Genomic DNA, 15,329 nt, shown 5'->3' with positions numbered 1-15,329 from the left:
GAAACGTTATTTTAAGGTAAAAAAACTCTTTGGTGTTGCTTTAACTCAAATGTCTATACTTTCCCATAACAAAAAACAGTACATACTTATAAGGCATAGTATAAGTAGACGAATTAGGATGCTGGCCCTGTTCTATCTAGTGATGGTAGAAATTAAGTTTTGATTTTGAGGCGCTAAAAATGTTTAATGATGCGGACACCTGCTGGTGAAAATATTGTAAACGCAACGAGATCTCAGTCCAATCATTTTACCCATTAAACAAAACAAATTAAAGAATAGTGCAACAGCAAGTCCGTCAACTATAAAAGCTTTGTCCCTATGCCTCCAGTCAGAGTATAAAACTTATTTTCAAAGACCTCAAAATGGTCTCATACAGACCTTAGTCTTTGTCTCATCTTATCTTATATATAATCTTTGTACATGAAATAGACCAAGAAGTTAATGGTGTGCATCAAGGGTGCATATCGACCGGAAAGAAGGCTTCAATAATCACTTTTTTTCAAAACTAAAATGACAAATGGGACACCCCAGGGTCTTGTGGACTTAATGGACCCGTGCACACTGCTGCCATTGTAAGTCCACAAGACCGTGTAACATAAAGTGCGCCATTTAGGGCTACACTTGGGATACACTTAGCCTTAAATACCACTCCAAAGCGGTATTCAAGATAGGCCCTGTCCCAAATGGCACACTCCGGACTTGTGGACTTCCTCAGAGTGGTTGCCCATCAGTGTGAGCTTTTCCCATCCTTGATGCTCTTTCGCAAGGACTTCTGGGTTAGTAAAGTGTGTGGAGCCTGAAGAATTGCAGGCTTTGCCGAAGGGTTAGGGTGCAAAGGGGGCGCTGATGAGCACACTTTGGAGGGTAAAAATGACAATGGCCCTGTCCCAAATGGCGCACTTCATGTGGCCTTAAATTGCGCGTGCTCGCTTAGTCTACGAGTCCGTAGGGTGTCCCATCTGTCATTTTTACGCTTTGAAGTGTGCTCATCAGCGCCTCCTTTGCCCCCTTGATGCGGTCTTCAGCGAAGCCCGCACTGCAGCAGGTTTCGCGCACTTTGCCAACCCAGAAGTCCTTGCGAAAGGGCAATCAGACCAATCAGACGACGGAAGGGAGGAGTTCACACTGACGGGCAACTTCTCTACCTTTTTCCGGTGTGATGCTCGAGTCTGTCCCAAAATACGACTCCGGTGCACCCACGTGCACTACATGATGTCATTAAAGTGTGGACTCTGAGGAGGACCACAAGTCCGGAGTGTGCCATTTGGGACAGGGCCAGATGGGACATCCAACAGACTCGTGGACTAAGGAAGCATGCACAATTTAAGGCCAACAAGACGAAAAGTACACATGAAGTATGTAATTTGGGACAGGGCCTTTGACGCAGCCTTTGAAAACTGTCAGATGCGTGTACGCGACAGGGACACAGAAAATATGCCAGACTTTGGTCTTGGCCAATTCTGCTCATCTACTTTTCAACCATTTGAAAGTTCTTAGCCGTAATATTTTACATAATCATTGTTATTATTACCTGTTATTGGACCTACATGCAGATTAAACAAATAATATATATTTTTGTCAGTTTTTTTTTTTTACTCATTTATTTACTTTTTATGATTTCATTAATTTTTTTTGCATCACTTTACAAACCCAATGCAACTCCCTCGCGAACCACCAGGGGTTCACAAAGCTGTTTGGTAAGCTGTTTGGCATCACTGGGTTGCCATTGCAAGTTCGCGGTTTACTCGCGAGAAAGGGGGATATTTAGCGAATGTTTGTGGATTAACCTTAAACCAAACACATATTTTACCCCAGGAACGCGACTTTTATCGGACGACCCTCCCCAAGTCAAGTGGGATAGTTTTGAGTTAGTTGAGTTAGTTGTGAGTAGCAAGCAATTGGTCGGGTTTTGCTGTAAACCCTCAATGTTTTTTTTTATTTGGCAACCCTCAGTGTTGAATTACGGAAGTAACATTTTACAATTTGTTTGAACGGGAAGTACACACTTAAATTGTTGATATTTAAATGATATATATCCCACTATAGTATTCATAGTATTGCGGTAACATGGACATAAGGTATGTTAAACAAATTCTGGGTGAAATAGTGTACATGGGCAAAGCCATGTCCTCGTCGCTAGCTAGCATTTAAGTGCTAATGTTACTAACGTTAATAATGTTGTTGATCAAATGAACTCGCTGTTTGCAGAAATTCATTGCATTTTTATTTCAGATTGTCTTAAGAAGTATGTACAAAGCACGTGGCTCATTTGTGTCTATGGCAGTGTTTTAATACCTATTTAATGGTGCGGCCTATTTAACTAACTTAGTCTGCGTTGTTTCGATTTCTAAAAAAATGTGTTAAAACACAATCAGGCCTATGCAAAATCTACAACAAAACTAAATTAGCCTTTTTCGTTACATATACATGCATGTATCTCATACGTGTGTTAAAGTGGGAGGCAAATATGTTAGCAATATGTCCAGGTCAAAACCCTGATAGCACACATACATCTCGGAGACGTCTATTTGATGTCTGCGTTTACATCCGCAAGACGTATTATTTTCTAAAAGATGTCATATAGACATATTGATTTAGAATGTATGTAAAGCAGCTCTTTCTAAGACCTTTATAAGATGTTTTTTTACACACCAGATGTATTCCAGATATTTACCAGACATCTTACAGACGTACTTGTGCTATCTGGGAAGAGCTCTTACAAAAAACTATTTATTAACTTTCTTTTTACATTTAAAAGTATTTGGCTGCAGAAAGACAGAGTCCTTCAGATTAGATGTCCTGCAAGATGACTGATGAAAGGAAAAATTGATATTTTAATGCAGTGCATATAAGCTACTTTCGTTTTACAGTTCCCTCAGACTAAGCACATAACATTCATTTTACTAGCACAATGCGAGTTGAGCTACATAGACTTACAGAAACTTGTTATGTTTTCTACAGTTACTACATTATCTATGCACTGCTGACAAACAAAGGTAAGCATCTTTATAAAACTGAATTTACGAGCTACATTTCTGCCACTTTTAGAAGCGTGTTTTTGTATACAAGTTTGTCTGTAATGTTTTTTCTCTTTTTTTAGTCTCCGGAGATTTTCTGTCTCAGCAGGTTGTGGGTGTAATTGGACGTTCTACTATCTTGCCATGTTTCTCCAGTGATAATGGGAACAAACACACTGATATTAATGTGCGTTGGAGACACAATGGCACCCCGAGCGTGTGTGACATAACTGATGGCAAATGTTCAAGAGAGCATCAAGCGGCGGGTTACAAGAACAGAACTGAAGTTTTCCCTGAGGAGTTTGTGAAAGGAAACTTCTCCCTGAAACTCTCAAATCTTACATCCACTGATGCAGGAGAATACCAATGCTTCATCATACATTCATCTGAACTTGTTAAAGTACAGCTACACTTAAATGGTGTGTAAACCTAATTGATATTACATGACTTCTTTATTTTTAGATCTCCAATCACATTTAATTAGTTTCAGTCTACCCATCGATGTATAGAAATTACACTAATTTTTATCACAATGCAGTGATGTTTTTCTTAATGTTTGTTGCAGAATCAACAGCAGATAAAGCAGACACAGCAGCAAATAAAGAAGACACAACAGCAAATAAAGGAGACCCAACAACAGAAACAAGGCTCATGTTGCAGATATTACTTCCTCTGTTAAGTTTTGTTTTCTTGCTGTTAGTTTGTTTCATTGTATTTAAATATTTGAAAAGGCGTTATAAAACCTGTGGTTCAGGGGTGTCTGCTTATGGAGGGCACCTTTCCGACAATGGTTCCTGCCAACCATTATCAAACACACCTGAATCAGCTAATCAAAATCATAAGAATTTCTCAGGGCTTCAGAATAACATATGAGTTGTGGCACTTTTACAAATAAGTCTAAAGTTACTGTTTTAGTACATTATTTTTGGTGAGCTTCTTAATTTTATCCATTACAGAATTATTACTGCTGATCAATTGAGATCTGTCTGTAAAGATCATCTTCTCTGTGCCTGCTCGAGCTGTGCAGAGTTGTTCATATGCGTAAAACAACTTTGCATAACTAAGATTTTGCATTCGTTCTCATCACCCTTATGGGATCTGTATCTTGTAAATTACAAGCAAGTTTGTTTTATTAGAGTTGGGCCCAAATAGCCCACCAGGAACAGGACTGGTAACACCTAATGTCAACAATTTCAAATGTACATTAACTTGATTTTAGCATTCTGTGTACTGTAGCAGGAAAGTAGTCGCAGGGCTTGGTGATTTGTTGGCAGTTAGCCCTAAATCCTGTTTTTGAGTTTGTATTGACAAGTGAGGAAACTAGAGTTAAAAAAATAAGTTTGGAAGGGGTGTGTTCACATTTCAGTTATGGTGCTGCATTTCAATATTAACAATTTGTTATGCAACAGCATTTATAGTCAGTAAACACATTCATCTAATGACCTACATTTCACGGTTTGCTGTTTGCAAATTAATATTTGTATAGTATCTCTACATTGTATTTTTTTTTGCCGAGTTACCAAATATAGTGCCACAGTTGCCTTGGTAAAATATATCACCTATAATCTAACTTACTCTCCTAGTGAACTTCATGAACTAACACCCAGCTAACATAACATTCCTATTCATTAATGTAGCGTTGTATACTGTGCTTATTGTTGGTTATTAAGGCAAGATGTTAAATGTTCTTTTATTTTTAAGTTGCTTATAATAAGTTACTTCTAAATAAATATAAATGTAACTTTTCTGTTATTTTAAATCTTAAAGTATTATGCACTAACAGTTTTTTTATTCTGTTGCTTTGTGTTCAACTTATAAGACAATCTTTAGTATTTATAGTATTTTATAAAATTGATATTTCAGGTCCAATATATATATTTTTGGTCTAGATTTCTTATTAGCATGGCAATATTCTGTTACAGTTTATATGATACTGGAAGAACACTGAATTATTGTCACTGTTATAACTGACTTCATAACATCACATTTATATTAATTCTCAAATAATATTTTTATTTTGCTTCTTAAGAAAGGTGAGCAATGTCACCATCCATTATGTTGTCACAGCAGTGTGTGTTTTCAACAAATGTCCCACCTGATATGTTTTCTAATCTTTTTCTTTTACACAGGCACAGTTTTGTTTTAAACATACATTAATTTCACTGTTAAATGTACGACTTATCTGTTCATGATAAACAGTGCTCTGTACAATCAATGCCTTAAATGTTTTTAAAACTTTTTCTTTTTTGCAGGTTTGTGATTAGTTTGGTTTCATTCTTGTTTTATTTTTGTGTGTGTGACTGGGTTGATTTGATTTTGGCTTTCCTTAATATTTAAATCTATTTGGTTCATTGGCTTGTGTTTATTTTGATTGCTGTTTTAAATAAAGTTTTGAAATTGAAACATTCCTCACGAGTTCCCTTAGTTGCAAAACTGCAAATTTCCAAAGATTTTTTTTAACTTTGTTTCAATTTAAGGGTTAAATATATTGTAGCATAATCTTAAAATAGTTTATTTAGTTGTCAAGAGTTACAGTTAAATTAAGAGGACCAATTTACGCATATGTATTAAAAATGTAGATTTTTTTCTAATTATTTTGACTTGGCCATAACATATATTTACAATTAAACTTGTCATGGGTGCAACTTTTAGATAGGTACACAGAACTGAACAGTCACAACACTTTGAGATATGCAAGCAAAGCTTTGTTATAAAGATGCATTCAGATTCACTGTCAAATGCATGATGCATTAGTAATGGCTCCTTTGTAATGGTTATGCATATGGATTTTAAACTAAAATGTATATTTGAAGAGTTTCGTTGCAAAACGAGATAACCGCCGTTTTTTTAATTGTTCAGAAATCTTGTTTTTTGGTTGTGCATTCCAATTAATATCAATTCAACTGCAGTTGGTTTGTTTTGATTTAAACCTTCATAACTTAAAAAATACAGGTAAGTAGCACCATATAACAAAATAATAACATGATAACATAATAATAAACATGTTTTGACAAAAATGTTAAAAAATTGATTTATCTCGTTTTGCAACGAAACTCTTCATTTATACAACAACAAAAGAACCTCAACATCAGTCTGATATCTGAGACAGAATAAATCAGAGGCCTTAAAGTTAAATCAGTATTACAAATTACAGTATATACTTGTGATGGGAGAACCAATTGCTTCGAAAATTGATTCAGTTTCTCGAAGCGTTCGAAACAGCACAAACGCTGGCGACACCTGCTGGTCAAAATAGTGTAAAAGCAGATCTGTCCGAACATTTTACACTTGTATTAAAATATGTTAAAATATATGTTATAAATATTTAATTTAATTAAGACATAAGTGTATTATGTGTAGTTAGTTTCATTTAGGGCAAAAATCATTAAAACTATCTCCCCTTTTTAATTATGCACTTTTTTGTCATTAAATCTGTCTATAAACAAAAATTAGAAAAAATTGTTGTGTTATTCAGGCCAAAACAGGTGACCCAAGTGAATCGTTTAGATTCGATGAGAAAATATTTTTTGGGGGAGGGGGGCATGCGTTGTTCGTGGACGCGCCCTTCGACGTCATCCCACACATTAGATTTGTCTGAGTTCGTGCTGCGCTGACAGGCAGGTGACATCAAAGTACCACGAGAGTGAATTGAGAAGTCACTACTGTGATGATGTCATCCGTGTTCTTCGTCATACACATGCTTCTTGTTGAAGATGCGTAGAGCGACTGCCTTTCGGGACGTAAAGTCAAGTGTACAGAAAACGCTGTGAAACTATAACTGTAGAATTCTGAGGCGTCAATCAATTAAAACAACATTTAAACACAGACTGATACTGCAAAGTGACCTAAAAGATGTTTTATTGGAATGGATTGGAACGAATGATGGACATACTCCTCGCTCTTAAGTCGCATTGGTCTAATGTTACTAGCCTACGGCTGTAAGTACTTCAATGGTATGCAAAATATTGCATGAAATGCTGTTAATAAGAATATACTGTTACTAATACTGTTAATAAGAACGTTTATCGTTTACAATAACATTTAAGCGATGTTAGAGTATTTGAGCGACAAAGACAAAGACTTTATTGTAATACCACAGTCTCTGCAAGTATTCTCATAAAAACAGTTGTTTATTATAAGTGAGCAGTTGATCATATGTCCAGGGCCAGATTTGTTATACCGTGGGCAACAATATTCAAGGGCCCCATCATCACGACCCAGGATCACCATAATATGGTCATATACAGAATATATTACTGTAATATACAGTAAATATACTTATGTGTCAGTGTATAGATCAGCGCTTCTCCACTGGTGTTCAAGGGACAGTTCAACTTCCTCTTATAAGAAATGCTTATGTTTGAGTCATTATGTTAATCAAACTACAGAAGACAAAAGGAAAATCACATTTATAGCTTTAAAAGATCAATTATATTTAATTTATAGAATAAAAACAGTGTTATGTTAATTTGATACTGTTTCTCTACCTAATCAATACTGTTAGATCTTACTTTATTTGTAACTTTGTTCTTTTTCTTTTATATGCTTGTAATTTCTGGATTTGTTCTTATTCACTTTTTTGCTTATCTGAAAATTATTCAACCCACGATTCAAAAACCATAATGTAATTAATTTAACCAGTACTATATTGTAAAATTAGGTGATTTTAAATAACATGTAGACCTTCAGGTCCACCCTATTGCAAGGCCAACTTAAAATTGAATGGCCTTGCGACTGATGGTCAGATTATGGCAAAATAAAATTATTGCAGATGTAAAATAGTAAAGGGAATGCTACTTGTTACAGCTTTCCACATTTATTAACCCATTTAATTAAACATGGTTTCTGTTACTAGTCAAATATTTACATTTTAAATTTTAAATCTAAATTGTCTGTCAGAATTAAATAATTGAAATAATGGTCATAATGTATTTTTTGCATATGTTCAGGTGTGCATTTTATTTCTGCGCACATGGAGGGATGTTGAGTTTTCTCTTCTTTTTGTCCTTGGCCAATCACATGCCTGAAGAATAAACAAGTTAAGTTACAGCATGTCCCCTAATGAGGCCATAATATTTATTCTGGGGGAATCCTCCCACCTCACGGCCCCATCAGAGGCCACATCGCCCCTCAAGCACCCTTCTCGTAAACTAAGCAAGCATGCGCAATTTAAGACCAACGAGACTGAAAGTGCACGTGAAGTGCGCCATTTGGGACAGGGCCTTTGAAAGATATTGGATGCGTGTACACGTGAAATGACACAGAAAGTGTACCTGGCCCTGGAGTGGGCAAGACTGCAAACCAGACCACAGACAACTCTGGGTCGGATCCATACCGAATCTGCACCAAAGTCTGGGCTGAATCTGCTCTAGTGCAGATCTGGCTCAGAGTCGTCTGCTGCCTGGAAAGTGGGGGTATGACAAAGTCCTACCCTGCATTCCAGTTCGTTTTTTATGACCCTCCCTCGCTAACTTCCCTCAGTCTCGTTCACTCAGATGTACGTCATTGCTTACGTTGTACGATTGCCCACTACTGCTGCAACACTTGAAGTGGGTTCAAATGGATTGGTCTAAGCCCTTGATCACATGGAAAGTGGAGACCGCCCTCTCCATCATTTGACATGTGCAAAGTGTGAGCTGCTGAAGTGACGTCACAATCTTGTTGCATTGTGGGATATGGAGCTGCATGAAGTGTTCATATGATGTAGACTTGCTCCCTCTTTCAAAATCGAGGGAGCGAGGTTCTGTTCATATAAACTTCCCTCGTCCACTTGACGAAATAAAACGCACCTCAAAATGACAGGGATTCCCCTGAAGGGAAGTGTTTAGGGAAGTTCGCAAGTGCGTGTCTAAAACTGGAGTGGAACGCAGCCCTAGTGTGTTTTATACTACGCCAGGGGTTTTTAAACTGTTTTGTCAGCCAACCTCTCCTGATCTAAATTACTTACTTGAAATACCCTCTGAGATTTTAACTAAACATTTAAATAATTTAATGACACATTTGCATGTTTAACTTCAAAACATTTATTTTTCATCCATTTTAAAGTTTTTAACAGTAGTATTTTACATATTCATTGTACCTTTTATTGGACCTACATGCAGATTAAAGAAATAATATTTTTTGTCAATGTTCTTTTTTTAATCTAAAATATTTTTTTTACATTTTTTGATTTCATTATTCATTCTTTTTTCATCAACTTATAAAACCACTGCAACTCTCTTGCGAACCACCAGGGGTTCACAAACCCCTTGCATCATTGCATCACTGGGTTGCCATTGCCAAGTAAGCGGTTTGGGCTACTTCTGTTGCTGCAGGAAGTGTGATATTTAGCGAATGAGAATTTTTGTGGATTAAAGCTTCCCTAATCGAATTCACGTGTTTAGACCATAAAAGTTTTTTGTTATATACAGCAAACATCTCCTCACTATCTGCTTGCTGCCTGTCCGCTGATCAAACTGTAAAAAAACGCGATCTCTGTAGACAGCCCAGCCTCCACAAACTGCAATAATAACAAACTGGCCAAACCTACACCAGAAACCATAACAAAGTATTCTAACCAATAAACGCCAAGAAGGACTTGGGGGTTGGGTTTGGGCGCGTTCATGAAAGCACTGAAGGGAGGGGGAGGAGTTAACTACACTCAGTTTGTTTGAAAACACATTTCAAAAATCAACACACAGATTCGCTTAGAGAACCTTTAACCTTAACCAAAATGCAGATATTGCCCCAAGAACGCGACTTGTATTGGACGGCCCTACTCAAGTCAAGTGGGCTAGTTTTGAGTAGCAATTGGTCGGGTTTTGCTGTGAAAACCTGGCAACCCTCAGAGTTGAATTACAGAAGTAACATTTTACAATTTGTTTGAACGGGTAGTATTCACTTAAATTGTAGGCTGATATTTAAATTATATATATCTCACTATATTAATTCATAGTATTGCGGTAACATGGACATCAGGTATGTCAAACAAATTCTGGGTAAAATACTGTACATGGGCAAAGCCATGTCCTCGTCGCTAGCTAGCATTGAAGCGAATGAGAATTTTTTGGATTAACCTTAACCAAAACGTAGATAGCACTGAAGTGCTAATGTACTAAATATGTTGTTGATCAAATGCACTCGTGTATTGCTGTTTGCAGAAATTCATTGCATTTTATTTCAGATAGTCTTATGAAGTATGTACAAATCATGTTGCTCATATTTGTGTCTAGGACAGTGTTTTAATTCATATTTAACCGTGCAGCCTATTTAAACTGCCAAGGACCTGCAAGATGACTGATGAAAGGAAAAAATTATATTTTAATGCAGTGCATATAAGCTACTTTTTACAGTTTCCTGAGCCAAAGCCCATAACATGTATTTTACTAGCACCATGTTACGCTACTTGAGCTCATAGACTTACAGAAACTTGTTTTTATGTTTTCTACAGTTACTTTATTATCTGTCTATTTGCACTGCTGATAAACAAAGGTAAGTCAGTGCCTATATAAAACCAAATTTAAGAGCTACATTTCTGCCATTTTCAGAATTATGTTTTTTGTATATGAGTTTGTCTTTAATGTGTTTTCTCTCTTTTTAGTCTCTGCAGAGACAGAAAATCTTGTGGGTGTAATTGGACGTTCTACTATCTTGCCATGTTTCTTTAGTAATAGTGGGAACACAGTCACTGAGATTGATGTGCGTTGGAGACACAATAAAACCCTGAATGTGTGTGACATAACTGATGGCAAATGTTCAGGAGAGCATCAAGCGGCGGGTTACAAGAACAGAACTGAAGTTTTCCCTGAGGAGTTTGTGAATGGAAACTTCTCCCTGAAACTCTCCCATCTTACGTCCACTGATGCAGGAGAATACCAATGCTTCATCATACATTCATCTGAACTTGTTAAACTACAGCTACGCTTAAATGGTGTGTAAAACTAATTGATATTACATGACTTTTTAATTTTTAAAGCTCCGCTAACCTAAAAATGCACTTTTAAATGTGTTTCTATCAGAACGTAAGTCTCCAGTGTGTGTGTGTGTGTGTGTGTGCAGAAATGTTATTATACAAATCCATCTTTTCTTCTTTGTGTAATCTCCTTTAAACCGCAACAGTCACACAAAACAGGCTGTTGGGGATCCCCTTATCAATATGATGTCACATTGATTACGCGCCCACCCATAATCGCTCACAGACTCTGCCTTATGAGCATGTAGTTCAATCCTCTGCCAGAGACACATGTTTTGATGTAGTCCAAAGCAGACGTGTAAGCGCTAGACCCTACTTTACAAACGCGGAGGGGAACAGCAGCTTTCTTTGCATTTAAAGAGGCATACACAAAAACAGCACATTTTTAATTGCAAACAAATGGCCATGTTCAACATCGTATAATGAAAGATCTGTTGTATTTTGAGCTGAAACTTTACTAGATACCAGAGACTATTTTTATATTGCTGAAAACACCTAAATTTGGGACACTTTAAGTCTCCAATTACATTTAGTTAGTTTCAGTCTGATGTATAGAAATTACAGTCGTCTTTATCACAATGCAGTGATGTTTTTCTAAACGTTTGTTGCAGAATCAACAGCAGATAAAGCAGACCCAACAACAGAAACAAGGCTCATGTCGAGGATAATAATTCCTGTGTTAAGTTTTGTTTTGTTGCTGTTAGTTTGTGTCATTATATTTACATATAAGAAAAGATGTTATAAATCCTCTAGTTCAGGGGTGTCTGCTAATGGAGGGCACCTCTCAGACAATGATTCCTTGACTAACATATGATTAGTAAGACTTTTACGAATAACTCTAAAGGTTAAGCATATAATTTTTGGTAAGTTTCTAAATATTATCCACTACAGAATTTATTACTGCTGATCAATTGATATCTGTCTGTAAAGATCATCTTCTCTGTGCCTGCTCGAGCTGTGCAGAGTTGTTTTCAGTTTTGGGGCTGCATTTCAACATTAACAATTAGTTATGCAACATAATTTATAGTCAGAAAACCCTATTAAGCTAATGATCTACATTTCACGGTTTGGTTTTTGCAAATTAATATTTGTATAGTATCTCTACATTGTATTTTTTGCTAAGTTACCAAATATAGTGCCAGAGTTGCCTTGGTAGAATTTCACCTATAAACTAACTTACTCTCCTAGTGAACTTCATCACCTAACACCCAGCTTACATAACATTTCTTCTTGTTAATGTAGCTTTGTATAGTGTGCTTATTGTTGGTTATTAAGGGAAGATGGGGTGGTGATGGCCCAGTGGATAAGACACACGCCTTTGGTGTGAGAGACCCAGGTTCTAATCCACTGTGATGCACCATTGTGTCCCTGAGCAAGACACTTAACCCTAGTTGCTCCAGAGGCGTGTGACCTCTGACATATATAGCAATTATACGTTTTTTTTTGGATAAAGCGTCAGCTAAATGAGTAAGTAAGTAAGTAAGATGTTAATTATAAGCAACTTATTTTTAAGTCACTTATAATAAGTTGCTTTTAAATAAATATAAATGTAACTATTCTGTTATTTAAAATCTTAAAGTATTATGCACTAACAGTTTTTTTATTCTGTTGTAGGGCTGTCAAATTTTAATTCGAATTTCGAATATTCGTCGAATGTAAAAAAAATATGCATATTCGAACGTAAAACTTTGCATTCGAATTTTACCTGTGTCAGGAAGCTCACGCAACGTGATGATGACGTAACTGACGCGGATTGTTATACAGAGCGTTAGCGGCTCAGCCAACTATGCGGAGCAAGCCAGCGTTATTCATTTGAAAAATAGCAAGAAATGACAGTGGGGATTACGAGTCGGACAGAATACATATTAAAAGGGCTGTGTGATGCTGCTTTGGTTTTTGGAGCATCAACTGGAATTCAACCGCAAAGTGAAACTAACTGAGATGAATTATTGTCGTCTGCTTCTAAATGCAGTTTTAAAGTTTAAAATAACTGATCAACACGAAAGTGCCATAATACAGCTGCTTGTTTAGCAACAATAAAACCATATGTGCATCTACAGAGTCCACACCGCATATGAGAGAGTTGCAATGTAACGCCGCGGTGGCTTTATTTTAACTGACTGGAAACTTGACTTTCACCTGGACATTTGATATGCAAGTTTATCATCAACATTATCTGCGTGAAATATTAACATGATGATCATCTGCCAACTCGACTGTTTCAGCACGTCCTCTATGTTAATTACGGAGTGTCTGCTTTATTAACGGCTTCACTCTGCGCGTAAGTTAAAAATTTCTGTTCTGTACTTTATTACTCGCATATATTTCTACATATTTTCAACCAAGGAACACACAAAATATAATATAAGTTGTTGTGAATAGCGTTTAAGCTTGACAAAATTTAAATGACTAATGATCTTTCCCACTTATTTTGGCTTAAATAAAGATTAATTCGTTTTTATACTTTATTAGAAACACGTACTTATCTACTTACTACTACTATAAAATGCCCTATATTAATATGCATTGTCTATGTATGGCATTCGTTTTGTACATTTACAGGTGCACAACTATACTGGTTAATTTTGATTTCATTAGTAGTGTTTATAACATTCGTTTTAACAAAAAATAAGCTGTGCATGATTATATTATTGGGGCTTTGTGCTGCGCCCTCTTGTGGGCTTTTAGGAGTATTTTCTCCAAGATAAAGTAGGTCTTTATAATTCGAATATAATTCGAATTTTATTATTTTTCAAGGACGAATTTCGAATGTACTTGTTCAGCCATTTTGACAGCCCTATAATCTGTTGCTTTGTGTTCAACTTCTATGATAATCTTTAATATTTATAGTATTTTATAAAATTGATATTTCAGGTCCAATATATTTTTTTGGTCTAGATTTCTTAAGCATGGCAATATTCTGTTACAGTAGAATCTAGATATTTTGGTTTCATTCTTGTTTTATTTATTTTTCAGTGTGACTGACTGGATTTGATTTTGGCTTGCCTTAATATTTAAATCTATTTGGTTCATTTGGTTCATTATATTTATTGAATCTTGATTGCTGTTTTAAAATTTTTTTTTTGAAATTGAATCATTCCTCGTGACATCCCTAGTTGCAAAACTGCAAGTTTCTAAAGATTTTAAACTTGGTTTCAATTTAAGGGTTAAATATATTGTTAATATTAAAATAGTGTATTTAGTTGTCAAGAGAAAACTGTTAAAATTAAGAGGACCAATTTACTCATATGTACTTATAAATGTAGATTTTTTTCTAATTATTTCGCATTTTCCATGGGGCTTTGACTACAACATATATTTACAATTAAACTTTTTAAACTTGTCACGGGTGCCACTTTTAGATACGTTTTTTTATTGTGTATGAAACCACAGAACTCTGAGCAGTCACAACAGTTTGAGATATACAAGCATAACTTTGTTTTAAAGATGCATTCAGATTCATTTCACTGTCAAATGCATGATGCATTAGTAATGGCTCCTTAGTAATGGTTATATGTATATGAATTTAAATCTATATTTATACAACAACAAAAGAACATCAGTCTGACATAGGAGTGTCAGTGTTCAGTGACTTTTAATCTGAGACAGAATTAATCAGAGATCAGTATTACAAATTACATATACTAGTGATCGAATCAATTGAACCAAAAATTTATTCGGTTCGAAACAGCACAAACGCTGGCGACATCTGCTGGTCAAAAAACTGTTAAAGCAGATCTGTTCAAGCATTTTACACTTTATTTTCCAAAATAATAGCAAGATTTGTATTAAAATATGTTAAAATATATGTTATGAATATGAATAATTTAATAAAGACATAATTTAAAGTGTATTATGTGTTTGTTTCATTTGGGGCAAACAAATCATTAAAACTTGCTCACCTTTTAATTATGCACATTTTTGTCATTAAATCTGTTTATAAACAAAAATTAGAAAAAATTGTAATGTTATTAGTCAGGCGGATTCATTTTATGAACTTGCATAATAAAACTGACGCGAGTTCACCTAAACCAGACACTGGTCATGTGATCAACTCCCCCTAGTGGTGAATCGTCGGATGTTCGAAACTTTTCGAAACAGTTATGACGTAATGAAGCCTCGTTTGCTAAAATCACATGACTTGGGCCCTGTCCCAAATGGCACACTCCGGACTTGTGGTCCTCCTCAGAGTCCACACTTTGATGACATCACGTAGTCCAGACTTTAGGGACCCTTGATGCGAGTCCACGTGGGTGCACCGGAGTTGTATTTTGGGACAGACTCGAGCATCACACCGGAAATAGGTAGAAAAGTTGCCTGTCAGTGTGAACTCCTCCCTTCCGTCGCCTGATTGGTCTGAT

General features: G+C 36.0%; 2 protein-coding genes and 1 long non-coding RNA gene across 3 annotated transcripts in view; 2 read left to right on the top strand and 1 right to left on the bottom strand.

Moving 5' to 3' along the window:
* LOC135741251 (uncharacterized) overlaps positions 1 to 15,329 on the bottom strand; it is a 29,085-nt gene that overhangs the window by 1,769 nt on the left and 11,987 nt on the right. The window lies entirely within an intron of this gene.
* LOC135741140 (butyrophilin subfamily 2 member A2-like) lies at positions 1,930 to 4,342 on the top strand. Its single transcript, XM_065259785.2, has 4 exons — positions 1,930 to 2,078; positions 2,962 to 2,996; positions 3,101 to 3,436; positions 3,583 to 4,342. The coding sequence occupies exons 1-4, from the start codon at positions 2,068 to 2,070 to the stop codon at positions 3,888 to 3,890; spliced, it is 690 nt and encodes a 229-aa protein (XP_065115857.1). The 5' UTR covers positions 1,930 to 2,067; the 3' UTR covers positions 3,891 to 4,342.
* Positions 6,764 to 14,687, top strand: LOC135741250 (butyrophilin subfamily 3 member A3-like). The gene is made up of 4 exons (XM_065259902.1): positions 6,764 to 6,955; positions 10,447 to 10,487; positions 10,597 to 10,926; positions 11,580 to 14,687. Exons 1-4 carry the CDS (start codon positions 6,870 to 6,872, stop codon positions 11,780 to 11,782), a joined length of 660 nt encoding a protein of 219 aa, XP_065115974.1. The 5' UTR covers positions 6,764 to 6,869; the 3' UTR covers positions 11,783 to 14,687.

Source organism: Paramisgurnus dabryanus, chromosome 24 (assembly GCF_030506205.2).
Source record: "Paramisgurnus dabryanus chromosome 24, PD_genome_1.1, whole genome shotgun sequence".
Classification (NCBI taxonomy): Eukaryota; Metazoa; Chordata; class Actinopteri; order Cypriniformes; family Cobitidae; genus Paramisgurnus; species Paramisgurnus dabryanus.
This window is presented reverse-complemented; position numbering and strand designations above follow the sequence as displayed.

Coding starts and splice junctions, on each gene's coding strand:
- LOC135741140 (XM_065259785.2), top strand. Junction 2,997..3,100: donor TGCACTGCTGACAAACAAAG/GTAAGCATCTTT, acceptor CTCTTTTTTTAG/TCTCCGGAGATTTTCTGTCT. Junction 3,437..3,582: donor AGTACAGCTACACTTAAATG/GTGTGTAAACCT, acceptor TGTTTGTTGCAG/AATCAACAGCAGATAAAGCA.
- LOC135741250 (XM_065259902.1), top strand. CDS start 6,870: ATGTTTTATTGGAATGGATTGGAACGAATGATGGACATACTCCTCGCT. Junction 6,956..10,446: donor AATGTTACTAGCCTACGGCT/GTAAGTACTTCA, acceptor TGTTTTCTACAG/TTACTTTATTATCTGTCTAT. Junction 10,488..10,596: donor TGCACTGCTGATAAACAAAG/GTAAGTCAGTGC, acceptor CTCTCTTTTTAG/TCTCTGCAGAGACAGAAAAT.